Consider the following 16,501-nt stretch of genomic DNA (forward strand, 5'->3'; position numbering starts at 1 on the left):
TGATGGAATCTTGGGGAGCTATTGTTGAGTGTGAAAATGTAGAGTCCTATGAACATCATGTGGAGGCATTTAATGTTTGTTCACCATGGCTTATATTTACTAAGTATGTGATTAGTTATTGGTTAAATCCACATAAAGAAAAGTTTGTTAAGGCTTGGACAGATAAGGTCATGCACTTAGGCAACACGACAAGTAACAAGGTTGAGGCTGTACATTGGAGTTTAAAGAGGATCCTTGAGACGTCAATGGGGGACTTATGCTTTTGTTGGGATTCCATGAATAAGATGATCATCTTGCAACACAATGCAATTAAATCTTCATTTGCATGTGGTGAGTTATGTCTTTAATGTAACAAGATATAAAAAGTTGGTTGGCTTTGTATTGAAATATGCCTTGCAATATATTGTAGAAGAGAGTGATCGAATTGAATATGTTGGTTTAGATAAATCTCGTTGTGGGTGCACCATTATATCTACTCATGGCCTTCCTTGTGCTTGTGAATTGACTTCCTTTAGTGTGGGTAGCATACCATTGCAGTCAGTGCATTTCATTTGGACACGATTAAGCTTTTTAGATATTTCAAGTGGTGATACTTCAACAGAGTTGTCTATCAAACAAGAGTGGGTTGCCATCATGAATCGGTTCAATGAGGTTGACATGGCTGGTAAGATTAATATCAAAGCGAAACTGCGTGAGATTGCCTATCCAGATAAGACATCTTTGTGTCCACCAAGGGAGAAAGTGAAAACAAAAGGTGCACAAAAAGTGCATCAGAGTAAATTTGGTAGATCAACAAAGTGAATTCCTTCTTACTTTGAGCATGTTGATGCCATTCTTTCACAACATGATAGTTCATCTACTTTGAAATGTAGCAAGGGATTTATTTCGGAGACTCCTCCGACCAAATCAATAGCAATCCTTACATTGTTGATAATATTGATGTTAAGGCTAGCGGTCATTGTGGCTATCGTGCGGTTGGTGCATTGTTGGGTATGGGAGAGGAGTCATGGGCTATTGTACGCATGAACTTACATAAATAATTTTGTCAATGGCGTCAAGAATATATTGATTTGTTTGGCAGGGATGAACGATATGAATATTTGAAAAATTCACTTCTAGTTGACCACATATGGTAATTGTATTCATTCTGAATGATGTTATTAATTGTAAAATGGTGTATGAGTTTGATTAACTTGTTAAATTTTCTTCTGTTGGCCGATAAGTACAGATAAGTGGATGACAATTCCGGATATGGGATACGTTATTGCGAATCAACATAATGTGATTGTTGTGTGTTTATCTCTTAAACAATCATTAACTATTTTTCCCATTAAGATCTCAACCTCCAACAGATTTTAATCATCACTGCATCATCTGTATTGGACATATTCATGGAAATCATTTTGTTCAGGTTTGTTGAACTTCATTCTTAATGAATTTTACGAATTATTGAAAAACATAATTAATGACATTGCTTACAATTTTTAATAGGTTCAGTTGCAAGAAGGTTGTCCGATTCCACCAACAAATATTTTATGGTCTACTCATTGTTATCCAATTGCCAAAACTTGGTCTTCATATTATACTAGCTGGATGCAAATTTTTACACAAATTATGTCCATTAGGCGATATTTATAGTTGTAATTGCATTGATAAATGAATATGTTAACATTCTGACTATTATAAATGTAGAAGAAGAATTCTCTAACTTCATAACCAAAGTGTTCCTTCATCAAATTCAAAAGTAATTGTAAACTAAGTGTTTCGTCACGAAATTACAAAACATAGCAATAACTAAAATGATGGTCAACTCACCTACAGACAGATGAAAGGAATTTGTCTCTGCGTGCCACCTTTCTACAAAGGGGCACAATAATCATTTGGCAAATTCTTCCTGCACCATATCAATTTTAACCTCCACCATATCAATTTTTAAAATTTTCAAAATTACCCTTATTTCAAATTTAAAAATCCAGAATAATAATTATAATTCAGAAATAAAAAAATACATGCTAAAAAAAAAATTGGAACACAAAACTAAAAATAAATTATGGATAAAAATTTCCAGAATTCAAAAATATGTTATGGAAATTGAAATCCAAAACATTTTCAAATAAAAAGTTTCAAAAATAATTTTTATTTAACCCATTTTTGTGTTAGGTTATTTTTGTCATTTAAGAGGGGTATTTTTGTTATTTTCAAGAACTGATTGGGTGCATGTTGGAATTGATATGGTGCAGGGAGAAATTGCCCAATCATTTTTCTATCGTGTCATAGCTTGCCCCAACAAGCCCAACTAAACCTGAAAACTCCACTGCAGGTAGTATCCCAAGATGAGGAGCACCCATCTTATTCATTTTTCGACCATGAGACACCAATTTTAACTCTCCTCGATCCTAATTTAACCAACCAAAATCATATAAAATATATAATTTAATCAACGAAAATCATATCAAATTAACAATGAACAAGTATCATATTACAACATATTTACTTACCACACCATTCCATAATTGCATGGCCACATGGTCTTTATAACCTGTCAATAGTGTCTCATCCAGTGGACCTCCGGGATAACCTTCACCTTCTACTTCAGGTGCGCCTTCATCCTCCACCTCCATTTGGGGTTCAACTTCTTCAAGTTCAACATGTTCTTCATCTTCATTAGCATGTCTTCTTCTTCTTCTAATAGAGGTTGTGGGACGTAGACGATAACCTTGTGAACCTCCTCCCCTAGTCTTCACCATTTTTGTTCAATTACACCATTCAAGTTAAACCAAATTACAAACTAATGAATGAGAGCATACTAACCCAACCCCACAACTCCTCTAGTTCAACTCAATATAATTCTACTTTACTAATTTGAGCCAACACAAACATAAAATAGCAAATTAGTATTCCAGAACCATAAATCCAAAACACTCCCAGATCCACAATTCCAGAACACTCTCAGAAGCATACATCCAAAATTTTACCAGATTTCAAAAGCCAAAATTCTACCAGATTCTATAATATGGAATGTGAAAAAGGATTTACGGAAACAAAAATCCATAAAGAAAACGGATGCACAAATCCAAAAATATGAAACTTTACTTACCTTTGTCAACAACACTCTAAATCACAATAGAGATGTTTGAGATTTAGAAGGAGAATGAGCTTTTGAATGAAAGTGACGCGCCTTGCTGCTAAGAACCAAACGAAGACGCTGCCTACACGCACGAACGACACTCATCTACACTTTTTAGGGTTTTATTAGGTTAAGGGTAATTTTGGGATTTTAAAAATTAATAAAGGTAATTTTGTCTTTGCATAAGAGTGTGGGGGTGTAGGAAGAAACTGCCTAGACTTTTATATAGGATTTTTTTTTTCACATTTTTTCTTTTACACTTCCATAAATATTAAAAATTTTACTTTTTTTTTTAAGTTTTTTTTAGTTGTACCGTCTAAAATTTAAAAAAAAATATTCTGAATTAATCAATATAGAATAATAATTTGGAATTCAATTTCAACTTTTAGAAAGTTAATATCGCATTATAAATTATAGAATCTATAAACTTTTTTTTTTAATGAAAAATCGACTTTCAAAATGCATAATTTAGAATAGACTTCCAAATTTAGAAGTGACTTCTGGATTATACTATCTATAAATCATCTTTTACACATACAAAAACTTCTTGATTGTGAAATCGGAAAGGTACTTCCAGATTACATAATTTGAAGCACGTTGTTAAAGTAAAATCCAAATATTTTTTGGATAAGTTTACAACACAATAAATGAACAAAGGATGACAACGACAACAAAATAGTGATCAAAGAAATAGTGACTATATGGAATGAAAATAAGGGAAGCAACTTTATCTTTAATACATTCATAAAGATGGATGAAAAAAACATAATTGCAAAACGAAATTCCTCATTTATAATGCACACACACAAAAATATTTAAGTTTGTTTTATTAACATTCGTTAATAATTAAATGAGAGGACTTATCATTACTTTTCATTTATTCTCACCTTTCCATTTTAATTTTCAATTTTTAAAGCTTTTTTATTTATCTATTTTAAAAAATTAAGAGACTAACAATTTTTTAAATTAATAATACCCTTACTTTTTAATTAATCTTTAATTTATTTATTTATGAACTTATTTTTATGTAAAAAAGAAAAATATGAAATCTCATAACTATTAGTTTTGATATTTAATAAAGGTAATGTTATGACATCGTTTCATTCTATGCTAACCTAGGATGAAAGTTTCATTTATTGTTATGTTTTTTAATTCATGTATTACTTCATGTGACTAAGTGTGATTCATATATATTATTCTATTATTAAGTGCTTTTCTACTAGTTAAGGAATAATATAAGTTTAGAAAGAAACATTGGAATATCACATACATGCAATAATGAAAAAAATATTTATTATCCATGAAAATATATTCTAAATAAGAAGTGAAAATATGTAAAATTGTTACTATAGTAAAAGCCATGTATTCTAAAACAAGAACTAAATCACCTCTTAATAAAATACATTAAATATTGAATGAAGACCTTTACATAAAACGTTTAGATAAAATTCTAAAACACATTGATTCTTAACATTATGGAAGGCTATAAACACATATGAAAAGTTTCTTTAAAGAAATAAGAAGAGACAATGAAAAAAAAAAACAATGATTTCTTTATAAGTTAAAATTAACTATTACACTTAACTTTCATACTACATTTAATACTTATTCAAATCTACCCACAACTTTTTAATTTGACATCTTTAAGTTCTTATTTTCTCCTTCAATCTAATTTTATTATCTATAAATTAAGTTTATTAATGTTTTAGATATCAAACATAAATTTGTTTCTCAATTTCTTTGGGAAATATTATTGGGCTATTGCAATATATAAATATAATTAATGTTAATTATAATAATTACCTTTTTTCACGTAAAGATTTCACCTTATAATATTACAACAGCTTAAACACAACACACATTCTTGTAAATTCAGTATTTCATCTACAAAACACATTATTTTGGTAATTCTTAAACCCCTCTCTCCTAAATATAAATTGGCTTAATCACAAATATGTATCATCAGCCCCATAAGAATTTATAGTATTTTTAAACTTATTAAGTTTTAATTATTTTATAAATTTTAATATTTTAATTTAATATTTATTTTTTCATCAAAATTTTCTATCATTTAATTTTGTTATCAATGAGATGTTACTTTTGTCTTTTTTTTAACCTGCTAAAGAACTTATGTATTATTATTTTTTCAATTTTATTTGGTTCATAAGTCAACTTATTATTATTATTATTATTATTTATCATTATTTAATTTTATGTAATTATTATGGTATAAGATTAATAAAAGAAGAAGAATAAAATCAAATGTTAATAATTGAATTACAAACTAGCTTCTTAAAATTGTCACAAGGAAATAATAGGTAAAACATAAAAAAATCACTTTTCCGATAATTAATAACACCCTTATAGTTTTATTTTATTAAACTCATGACAAATATGTTTTTTTTAGGGCGGTTTTAGAAAAAAATAAATAGAAAAAAGGGTGAGAATTTTTTGGTCAAATGACAACTTTTATATATTGTAACTTGTTTGTTAAGATTTTCTTACACTTATTAAGACAAAAAAATATACTAAAAATCAACAAACAGATTAATGAATAAAAAATTTGTACTAAAAAGTCTTTACACTCTTATTTATTTATTCTTAATTATTGCACATTTAAATAACCAGTTATTACATTCTTTCTGCAAACACATTTGATTATACATATTTTTATGAACACATAAAATAAAATAGTTGTTCTTTTACTTGGTTTAGTGACAATACTCAAATGATAATTGAATAATATTTTCCACGTAATGGATTTGTGATCCATAATCAAATAATTTATATTAATGTAACCATTTATTGCCTTGAAAAAATAGTTAAATACAAACAATTTGAAAAATTATTAAAAAATATAAAGGAAATAAAGTGGGAATGCAAAGAAAATTAACTTTTTTTTTAAAGTACTTAAAGATATTTTTTTTAAGTAATTACCCATTTTCTCTGATCTAATTTTAGAAGTGTAGTTAAAGCTCTAGAATTTAGGAGTGTAGTTAGTACCGCTGATAAATAATTTGTATTATAGCTTAATACAAGTAATAAACAATAATAATATTCATTATTTTTTTAAGTTTTATTTAAATTTAGTTTTAAATAAATATAATAATTTTTTCTTTTAATATTTTTTTAGTTTTTAATTATTATTATTATTATTATTTTAACATAATAATAAAGGCACACATAGAAATTAGTTCTTTGATCTGTATCTTGATAATAGTCGGTTTTATTAATAAACCGTTTTTTTTATTTATATTTTTTAACTGTGAAAATGATATAATTTTTTAAATGTAAGGAGAGAGAAAATAGTCATAATAGCAGAGAGAAAAAATAATTAAAATAAAAAAAACTGAAAAAAAAATGACAATAGAGAATTCCATTAATAATGCATTAAAAATTAAATGATTTTAGTGAGAAAAAACCTTAAACAATTATTATAAAACAAATATAAAAGATGGAAGAATAAAGACAACAGCTATAAAGAGTAATTAATGTTATCTGAAAATATATTTAAAACGAGAATAAAAAACGTAAGAAAAAAAAAAGGCTCACCTTCTTCCATGATGCTGCGTCTCATTGGATCACTCCCCTCTAGGGAATTGTGTAAGAAAAGAACAAGTAGAAGTAGAACTGTTTCCGTTTTGAATGACGCCATGAATTGACTCTATTTGTCTTTTGGTGAACTCATTCTCCTCACGCGCCCCAACATAGTGTATCACTGCAACACTCACTCACTCACAAAACTCATGCTACTCCATCAACTCTCTTCAATTGCATAAATTCACTCACTCACTCACTCATTCACCATTTCAACAAAATTCTCTTCTCTTTCTCTGTAATTTCTCTCTATACATATCTTCCTCAACAATCTTCTTCTTCATGCATGCTGCGTGTTATCGATGTGGTTCGTCTTCTCTTTTCCTGCATTTCCGTGATCTAGAAGCTTCACATTAACCGTCGTCTTCTACGTTCTTCTCTCTCTTCCCTAGGTTTTCCAATTCACATGCTCATGCTCCACTCTTCATCCTCGCGCTACGCACTCCAATGCCGCTGCTGCATACACCGTAACTGCTGCACGTTAGCGACTTTTTAGGAGTTCCATTTCTGACGATGATCATGATGTCAACCTCGTGCCTCTTCATCCTTGCTCTCCTTCATTCGCTGCTTCTCTCTTTCCAAGGTATCGATCGCGTCGTTTCCTTCCTGTTCTGTTTAATCAATTCGAATTCTGCTACTGTTTTCCTCTCATGAATGATGAACAACGATTTCACTGGCCTTTTGTCTTTTTATGCCACGTGTGATTGCTCGGAGAAAGGTTCAATTGTGCAGGGTCTTTGAATGGTTATTCCAGGCAGATATATTAATTAATTAATTTGTGAAGCTAACATTTAGCACACAGGCTAAGATGTAGCAGACGATGAAATTGGTGAATTGTAACTGTACGTTACCCAGTGCATCTTCACTATAGGGCGATGGTCATTGAACTCTTGTTTGTGTGCTGATGTTGACAGTAGCTAAACTGTTGTAGAAAGTTATTCTGACTACCGATTATGTTGGGAGTTCATGATGTGTTTAACAATTAGCTGGTTTCTTCAATTTTAGTCTATTTTTTTCTGCTTGATTATTGCATCTTGAGCAGCTTTTTACTGTTTCTTACATATAGTTTTGTTAGACTGGATGTGCGGGTGTACAATTTAATTATTCCTTAGTTCTAGATAATACTTGTACTTGCTCCTCATATACGAAAACTAATTCTTTCGTGAGGCTTTGCTAGGTATATTGAATCTTCCCTATGTTTGTAAATGGAGTAGTTTGGTCTGTGTGGAACAGCTTGCATGTAGACATTATTGAGTATTTTAGTCCTATGACTGCTTCCACTACACTTGAATTTATCTATCTGGTCCTACTACTGCTCACTTTTCATCTCTCATCTACTAATCTGAGAATTTGTCACGAAGCATTTCTAGCATGGTTCTCAGAGACTATGTTAAAATGAAATCACTGTTTATGCCTACTCATTTGATTCTATTTGTTTATTAGTTATATATATTCAGTATCTGTTTTAGTAATAGTAGGACAGAGACTTGGAATTGATTTTTTCATGTTTTACTGCACAGTTATGGACTTGCAATGTTACATGGAATTGATTCTTGGGCAGTACAAATCCTACAATGTAGTAGCCATGAGATGTTAAGTTGGAAGAGTGGACATGAGATTGGATTATACATCTGTTGCTGAAAAATGGTAGCATCTCAGCTTAGGTGGTTTGGATCATTGGGTGCGTGTGCATAATACAAGTAAAGCCAAGTTAGGAGAGTATATTAGATGGAGAGTATCCCTAATTACTTATTGCTAGAGGTAGAAGAAGACCGAAAAAAATTGTAGGTTAAACCATTAAGAATGATTGGAAGGACAATGTTTTGTCCATAGGCGGGCATGATTAACAATGGAACATTATGGTTTGGGGGATAATGTAGCTGACTGCACCTAGTTGAAACCAGTTTGATGTTGCTGCATTATATATTTAGTCAAATAAATTTATTTCCAGATTCAATGCTTGCATTTGCAACTTTGGCATTCTCTCTAGAGAAAATTGATGTGAATGTATTTTTCATTACATTCTGGGGCAGGGATTCCATTTGAATTCAAATTTGGCCTAAAACATATTGAGATGGTATTTTATTATAATGAGCATGCGTTCACCTTTTTCTTTTTTTCGTTTGGGAATTTTAGGAGAAGACTTGTACATGTAAGATCTGTTGTGTACATTTGCCTTGTAAGTCTGTGTTGATGTGTCAGAATTTGCTGTACAGTTGAACATGAGATAGTGTCTGCTAGCTTTTAGTGAAGCCTAGGACACATTGTATTTCGGCTCATTTCTCTTTGTCAACATTCAGTTTCCTCCTTCTCCTGTTATGTATGTACCTATACCAACCTTTGTCAGTCAAAGAAGTATTAGTTGAACAATGCACTCGGGAACTAATGTAGGAAATCTATTGTTTTACTTAGCATTGGCATCCTTGAAATTTAAATGGGAATTAATGTAGGAAATCTATTGTTTTATATCTTGGTATTCAATAACACTACTCCTTGCAAATGTAGAGTCTTTTGTTAATCTTTTGACAATGTTTGTTTTAGTGCTTTATCTTTTGGAGTATTTAATGATTGAAGGCCCCACTACAAACAGATATTTTTCTCAGTGGCTGTTCAACATAATATATTTGAAATTATTAGATTTGCCTATGAACGAACTTTCTAATTTTCTTCTTGTATTCATATTCTTTCTCAAGTTTCTTAAAATTGGGTGGCAATTATTCTCATACTCTCATGTTTTATTCAATTTTCTTGGAGAAGACCACCTTGATCTTCCAGTTATTTATCCAATTTCCTTTCATAGGTATGTTTTGTGATCAGTTACCATCTTGTTGGGTTGTGTGACTGACAGTTGGAGATTTATACTTGATTATATTTCCATTAAAGCATTGAAAAGGATATTAGAGGATATGCCATAATGTATAGGCTCTTGATCATAAAACAATATTGGAAGCCAGATTAAATTAAATAAGATGGTTGTATAAAACCCTTCCAATATTGGATAGTTTTTCTAATTGAATCCTATGCACTACTTTTATGTTCTTGAGCTCCAGTTCATATATTTTGCCTACTAGGCAGAGTTGGCTACATGAAAAGGAGTGTGACTAATGCATATATTTTTAAATGATTTTAAGAGATTCCTTTTGAGGTTTTCTCTGCAAATTTAACTATGTTGCTAACTATAACACAGTGATAGGTTATTTTCCTGCAGTGATCTCAGTTTCTATGAATGTGCCAATTGCTTCATCTGAACGAGCTAAAACATTGTTACTTCAACCTTCTGGGCAATCTCCATCTCAAGGTATATTGTCATATTTTTCTACAAGTCATTATACTTCATGTTTACTATGAGACTAAGAATTAATGTTTTCTTATGTAGGTCCTATTGTGACTCCAAGACCAAAACTTCCTCATCATGACCGTCATCACCACAGTTGGAAACCTTATCCTGTGGCTCCTTATAAAGACCCAGGTATTTCCTGAATGTTATACACTCTTCTGCTGCTGCTACTTTTACCAGGGTCAGGACTCTTTATAAAATCTCAATGGCTTTTCTGCTCATGAAATACTGCAGTTATAGTCCTTTTTTCTTTGATACAATTCTCTACATCTGTATTTGGTAATGTATGTCGGTGAAGGGAATCAAAAATTGAGTCTTTTAATGTATGGTACTGTCAAACATGGTAAGATAGTGTAAATAGGCATGATGTCAAAACTTGGATTATTTGGAAGAATGTTTGGAATCTAATTTGTTTGATGCTTGGGTACTTTCTTTGAAAATTAATACATTCACTATATTTGACTATAAAGGTAAAAGTGTAATGTGGTAAAAGAAAAATTTGGGCTGTATTAGTTTCTCAATGTTATTTCAAGATGCCTTCGGGTTCTCATAGTCTGCTGTGTTAAGGTATGGTTGGCCTGAAAGGTTTTGTAAATATTTAATACACTGGAGTGAAACTAAATATTCTATAATGGAAAATTCGAAGTTTCAGTTGTCATTAGTGACGAGTTCTATCCTTTTCTTATTAAATTGCACAGAATTTTGTGAAATAGCATTACCCACCTCTTTGTTATCTAACATGACTATACCATAACGCCATACACCCACTTTACAAAATAATTTCTGGCAGCTTGTAGGCAAATCTGTAGTGATCCATTCACTGCAACTCCTTTTGGTTCACCTTGTGGTTGTATATTTCCCATGAAAGTCAGACTAGTACTGGGTATAGCTCCTTTGCTTGTTTTTCCAGTCATTACTGAGTTAGAGATCGAAGTTGCATCTGGAACATATTTGAAGCAGAGCCAAGTGAGGATAATAGGTGTCAGTGCTGACAATCGAAATCAGTGGAGAACCATAGTTGATATTGACTTGGTTCCACTTGGGGAAAAATTTGACAATACCACTGCACTTCTGCTGTATGAGAGGTTTTCGCACAACAAAGTTCCTCTAAATAGGAGCCTTTTTGGTCATTATGCAACTTTGTACATTGCTTATCCAGGTAGTAGTTTCATTTTTGTTAATGACATTTTACTTTATCATTATCAAGTTACTGCGTGAGACTAATGCAGTTGGTATCCAGGTATTCCATCATCACGGCCACCTGGATATATAATTGGGAGTAGTCCCCTGCCCGGTGATACCGTTGGTTTTCTCCCATTCTCTGCCTCCTTCATGAGTGAGCATGAGAAATTGACTCTTAGAACCATACTCATTATTGCTCTATGTTCTGCTGTACTCTTGTTGGTTTTGGTTGGAGCATTTTTCATTTTGCTGAAATGGTGGAAAATTAGGAGCTCATCAAGTGCTATCGGCCCTTCTCTCACATCATATCTAAACAAGAGATCTGGTATAACTTTTAACTTTACTGTGTATGTTTATATTTTTTCATAAACTGATTTTTAGATGCTTGTATAGAATCGGAAGAATTTACTGTTTGATTTCCTAGCGATTTATTGTAAATTATACTAAACTGATTTGTTGCCTAAATTATCCTTTGTTAGGTTGAGTACAGTTCCTTTTGCAACATTATTTTATCAGTTCACTAAGTTTTCCTTACTATGTGCCAAAGATTAGTCTAGTCATTTCTATTTCTTTGAAAAGTACATGTAAAATATACTTTTGTTTTACACTGGGTTTTGAAGGTTTGCCTTGCTCATTAAGTAATTAGTTTTTCACATTCAAGGCAATGAATTCCACTTTATGTTGTCGTGGACTCTTGAGTCCTCTTGATTCGTTATGTAAACTGTAACATAGTTGACGTGATAAATGGATGGATTATGCAGGCTTGGAATCTATGTTGTCAGGCAGAATTATGAGCTCAAGATCTATGTCCCTTGTGTCCACTATTGCTGCTTCTATTCTCTCTGTTAAAACATTTTCCTTTTCCGAGCTTGAGAAAGCAACAGATAGATTCAGTTCTCAGAGAGTATTAGGAGAAGGAGGATTTGGACGTGTTTATTCTGGGACATTGGATGATGGAAATGAAGTTGCAGTTAAGCTGCTAAAAAGGGATGATCAGAATGGAGACCGTGAATTTATTGCTGAAGTTGAGATGCTAAGCCGTTTGCATCATCGTAATCTTGTGAAACTCTTTGGTATATGCATAGAAGGGAGAAAGCGTTGCTTGGTGTATGAGCTTATTTACAATGGCAGTGTTGAGTCTCATTTGCATGGTAATTATTTACTTGTTTTCTTTAGTTCTGGGGGTGTGCCACTTGTTCAATTTATAATGCCTTGCTATATCAATAAAATTTAATTCTTGTTAATGATCATGCAGGTGATGACAAGAAAAGAAGCCCTCTAGATTGGGAAGCACGGAAAAAAATTGCCCTTGGATCGGCAAGAGGTTTGGCCTATCTACATGAGGATTCCAATCCTCGTGTAATTCACCGAGACTTTAAAGCTAGCAACGTGTTGTTAGAAGATGACTTTACCCCTAAGGTTTCTGATTTTGGGTTAGCAAGAGAAGCGGGTGAAGGAAATGATCATATTTCTACAAGGGTCATGGGTACTTTTGGGTAAGTTCTAAGACTTTGTCTGTGGGATTGGATATAGCATTTTTTTGTGAGTTCCACTTAAGGGCTTGGGTTTGAACCTAACTGGCATAGCATGTGCGGGTGGTCTTGCGTGTGTCTGGTACACTCATGCTGTATGGTTTTTCTATTTCTTTAACATTAGATAACATCATCAATCATCTTCATAAAGTTATGGAAAATGATAGTTTAACGAACCTTAGAATTGTATGTGATGAGTTTAGAAATAAATAGATAAATTTGGAATTAAATAATATGAAAAAATATTAAAATAATAGTATTGAGAGTTGTAATGGGATTGTATAAAAAATGTGATTTCTGATTTATTTTTTCTTGTATAATGTTTAACTCTAGATTGACGTTATATTTTTAAGACATTGTAAATTCCTAGCCTTCAACTTGCCATTTCTATCTATTCAATTTGGCAGGTATGTCGCTCCAGAATATGCTATGACAGGCCATTTACTGGTTAAAAGTGATGTCTATAGTTATGGTGTTTTCCTGCTTGAGCTCATAACAGGCAGAAAACCAGTGGACATGTCTCAACCTCATGGAGAGGAGAATCTTGTAACGTGGGCTCGACCACTGTTGAGATTCAAAGAAGGTTTAGAAAAGCTGGTGGATCCATTTTTGGCTGGAAAGTATGAGTTTGATGACATGGCAAAGGTGGCTGCTATTGCTTCCATGTGCGTACACCCGGAGGTCACTCAAAGGCCTTTTATGGGTGAAGTTGTGCAGGCTCTTAAGTTGATCTACAACGACACCAATGAGAGTGAGAAGGAGTCCTTTTGGCATGAATCGGATTTTGGAGGTGACCTTGCGTTTTCTGATAGCAGTTGGTTGGATGGTGAAGGGGTAACCCCGAGATTAACTTATGGACAAGAATCTTCCCTCATCACTATGGAGTACAGTTCTGGTCGACTTGAAATGGAAAAGGGATCATCAAGCTTGAATGCAGATGAGACATCTTTGCCCATCAGGCACGGGAACAGATCAGGCCCCTTAAGAACAGCCCGGGGTAAGCCATCCTTTAGTAAGCTCACTCGAAGTCGGAGTGATCATGTGGTATCCTTTCAAGCATGTTTGGGATGATGAATTGATGGTTACTGGCTTTAAGTTTTCATAATATTTATCAATGGTTAATGGGTTCAGCTTTGACAATTCTTGCGTTTCAGAAATGTACAGTTTCAAACAAGCGCCAAAAGGGGCTGATTTACAGTTACTGAATTCTGTAGGTTCAGCCCTCAAATTCCTACATTTTGTGTTGTTATAATCCTCAATTACAGTAGTACTGATTTATTATTATACAAGTCGGATTTTGTAAGGTGGCCTTTCAATTAGGAAACTTCAATTTCTACAGTTGAACTTTTTCCTTGGAAAAAAAACAAAAGGCACATTATTTAAACTTTATTTTAGTTTCAATTTCAACTCATAAAACAAGCATAGAATGTATATGTTTTACAACCATGTAACTATGATTGTTTTGCATATATATTTTATTTATATTTTTTAAATTATCCTTTATTATCATGTTACTTGTTACATTTCTCATTTTTTTAATCTCATTTTCTCACTTATTTTTATATTTCTTTTTTCATTCTTCACTGTACTTCATGTTGTGAAAATACTGTTATAGAAATCCATATAAACTACATAAGTGGTTATGGATGTGATATAAGGAGGGTATCTAGTCTTTTGAGGAAAAAAACCTTTCCGTCTTTTCTTTGGTTCCAAAATGGGCAAATCATTAACTCAGGTGGGACTTGCATGAATTTATTCATCCATTCCTTTGTCAGAATTGAATCTCGTGTTGTTTTTCCTTCACCCTCAACAATTTCCTTTCACTCAATCAAACCATTGCACGTATTAAGCAGCACACTCTCTAAAACAATTTACAGCTGTCTCTTTGTAAATTCTTATTGATAAAGGAAACTATGCTGGATTTTTTTTTTTTTTGAGTAATCAGTTTTTGCGTTTGTAAAGTAAATTCCTTATAGAACCTTAAAGTGGAGAAACGGGTTTGAGGTATGAGAAATTGATACTTCTCTAATCATTTAAAAATTCTTCCCATATTTATTTTAAATCATTAAATTTTCAGAATCAATCATTTAAAAAATTACTAAAAAGTTAAAATAAGATTATTTATTTTATCCCGAGACATAATCCATCTTAAATATAAGTTTTTATCCCGTAAAAAATGATTTTTTCTTTAAAAACTCATTGTAATACATTTGAGTCTAGAGACAGTGTACTACACTACTCAAACTGTAAAAATTTAAACTAAACACTAAATGAACCAATAAATTTAAAATATATTAGTCTTGTTGAGAAGTACTAGACAAGAACGAGAAGTACCAAGCAAGAACAAGAAATATCAATCTTGTTGAGAAGAATCAGGCCAGACTGAGAAATATAAGTTTTGCCGAGAGTACTTAGTATGACTTACAAGTATGTATCAGTCTTGTCGAGAAGCACCAATTAAGGGCTAAGAAATATCAATCTTGTCAAGAAGTACCAAGTAAGACGTAGAAGTATCTTCATGTACCGCATTGATCCTTTGCCTTTACACTAGTCTCCTATTTGAGTTATGCATATGTTTAATCCCGTAGTATTTAATTCCTTTGCCCTCCCAGCTGTAATACATATATGATGTTTTGTGTTGGTAAAGGCGTTTTTCCAGCAAACATGGATTCTGGTCCCTGCAGGCTGTTCTAAGGCATCTTTGATGCGAAACTCTTTGTTCTGGAGCTAAATGGTGTGGTGCTGTGGTGTTGTGGTGCTGTAAAGGGGAGTCCTGGAGACTACAGAGGGAGCTCAAGGAATGGAGTAACCACTATGGTAGACGGAGTGGTAAAGTCTCTTTAGTGATAAAAGCAACAAGTTGATTTACCTAGACCAGGGTGGTTCTTGTTATGCTGGAGTAGAGCGGATGCAGAACAAAGAAGTTCGGGTATGAAGCTGAAGCAGCCCTTGGAAGGGTGTTTGGACATCTAATCTCTTTAGTTTAGTTGGAGTCTTAGAAGGTGCTTAGGAGTTGCTGGTTTTTGGGGTTTATCTTTTTTTATGCTAGTAATAAACCATGTGCATGGCCATTTGCTCCTGGATGTGGACTCTTGTACTCCAGACTCTGTGCTGGTGATACATAGGGGAGTGTTGTTTGCTATAACTGGGATGTGGCTTGACTCCTCCTACGCCCCAGAATTATGCAAAACCGTGAAGAAGTTTGAGCCTGAAGTTGGAGCAGCTCTTAGTGGGTGGTCCGGGGTAGCAACAGTGATTTTGCAATCACGGGGTAGCATCCATTTGGTGTGCTATGCAGCTCATGCGGTACAGTTTGCTGGGATAAGTTCCCTGCTTTTAATTTCTTTTTCTGTAGCTCTCTTTGCAACTGTTTTTGGCAACCCATTCATGTAGGGGTTCTTTGTGCTGTCTTCCTTTTATCTGGTTTGGTTGGCTTAAACTACATGTGGTTTACAACATGTGTTGAATCACTCTTCTATAAGGGTTGGAACATCCCTGAAATGTCTTTCTTAATTTACTTTATTTTTTATTGATAAAAAAAAAGACTTAGAAGTACCAAGCAAGACCGAGAACTACTAGGAAAAACCGAAAACACCTCAACACAATCAAAATATTTATGTAAACAATCAAACGATAATAAGCATCTAAAATCAATTATCATGACTAAACAACGAATAAAATATTAAGAATGACATGGGTCCACCTTCAAGGTTCATTTAGATAAAA

The 16,501-nt window shown here is 32.7% G+C and overlaps 2 protein-coding genes across 2 annotated transcripts; both read left to right on the forward strand.

Annotated features, from left to right (window-relative positions):
• Positions 1-2: 2 nt before the first annotated feature.
• LOC137829320 (uncharacterized) lies at positions 3-1,040 on the forward strand. Its single transcript, XM_068636128.2, has 3 exons — positions 3-330; positions 410-765; positions 873-1,040. Exons 1-3 carry the CDS (start codon positions 3-5, stop codon positions 1,038-1,040), a joined length of 852 nt encoding a protein of 283 aa, XP_068492229.2.
• A 5,757-nt stretch (positions 1,041-6,797) lies between these two features.
• LOC137828991 (receptor-like serine/threonine-protein kinase ALE2) lies at positions 6,798-16,223 on the forward strand. Its single transcript, XM_068635791.2, has 9 exons — positions 6,798-7,031; positions 7,117-7,307; positions 9,933-10,022; positions 10,101-10,193; positions 10,852-11,220; positions 11,302-11,568; positions 12,005-12,394; positions 12,499-12,739; positions 13,183-16,223. Exons 2-9 carry the CDS (start codon positions 7,238-7,240, stop codon positions 13,844-13,846), a joined length of 2,184 nt encoding a protein of 727 aa, XP_068491892.1. The 5' UTR covers positions 6,798-7,031; positions 7,117-7,237; the 3' UTR covers positions 13,847-16,223.
• The last annotated feature ends 278 nt before the right edge of the window (positions 16,224-16,501 follow it).

The sequence above is a fragment of the Phaseolus vulgaris genome, chromosome 7 (assembly GCF_051622355.1).
Source record: "Phaseolus vulgaris cultivar YP4 chromosome 7, ASM5162235v1, whole genome shotgun sequence".
In the NCBI taxonomy this organism is placed as follows: Eukaryota; Viridiplantae; Streptophyta; class Magnoliopsida; order Fabales; family Fabaceae; genus Phaseolus; species Phaseolus vulgaris.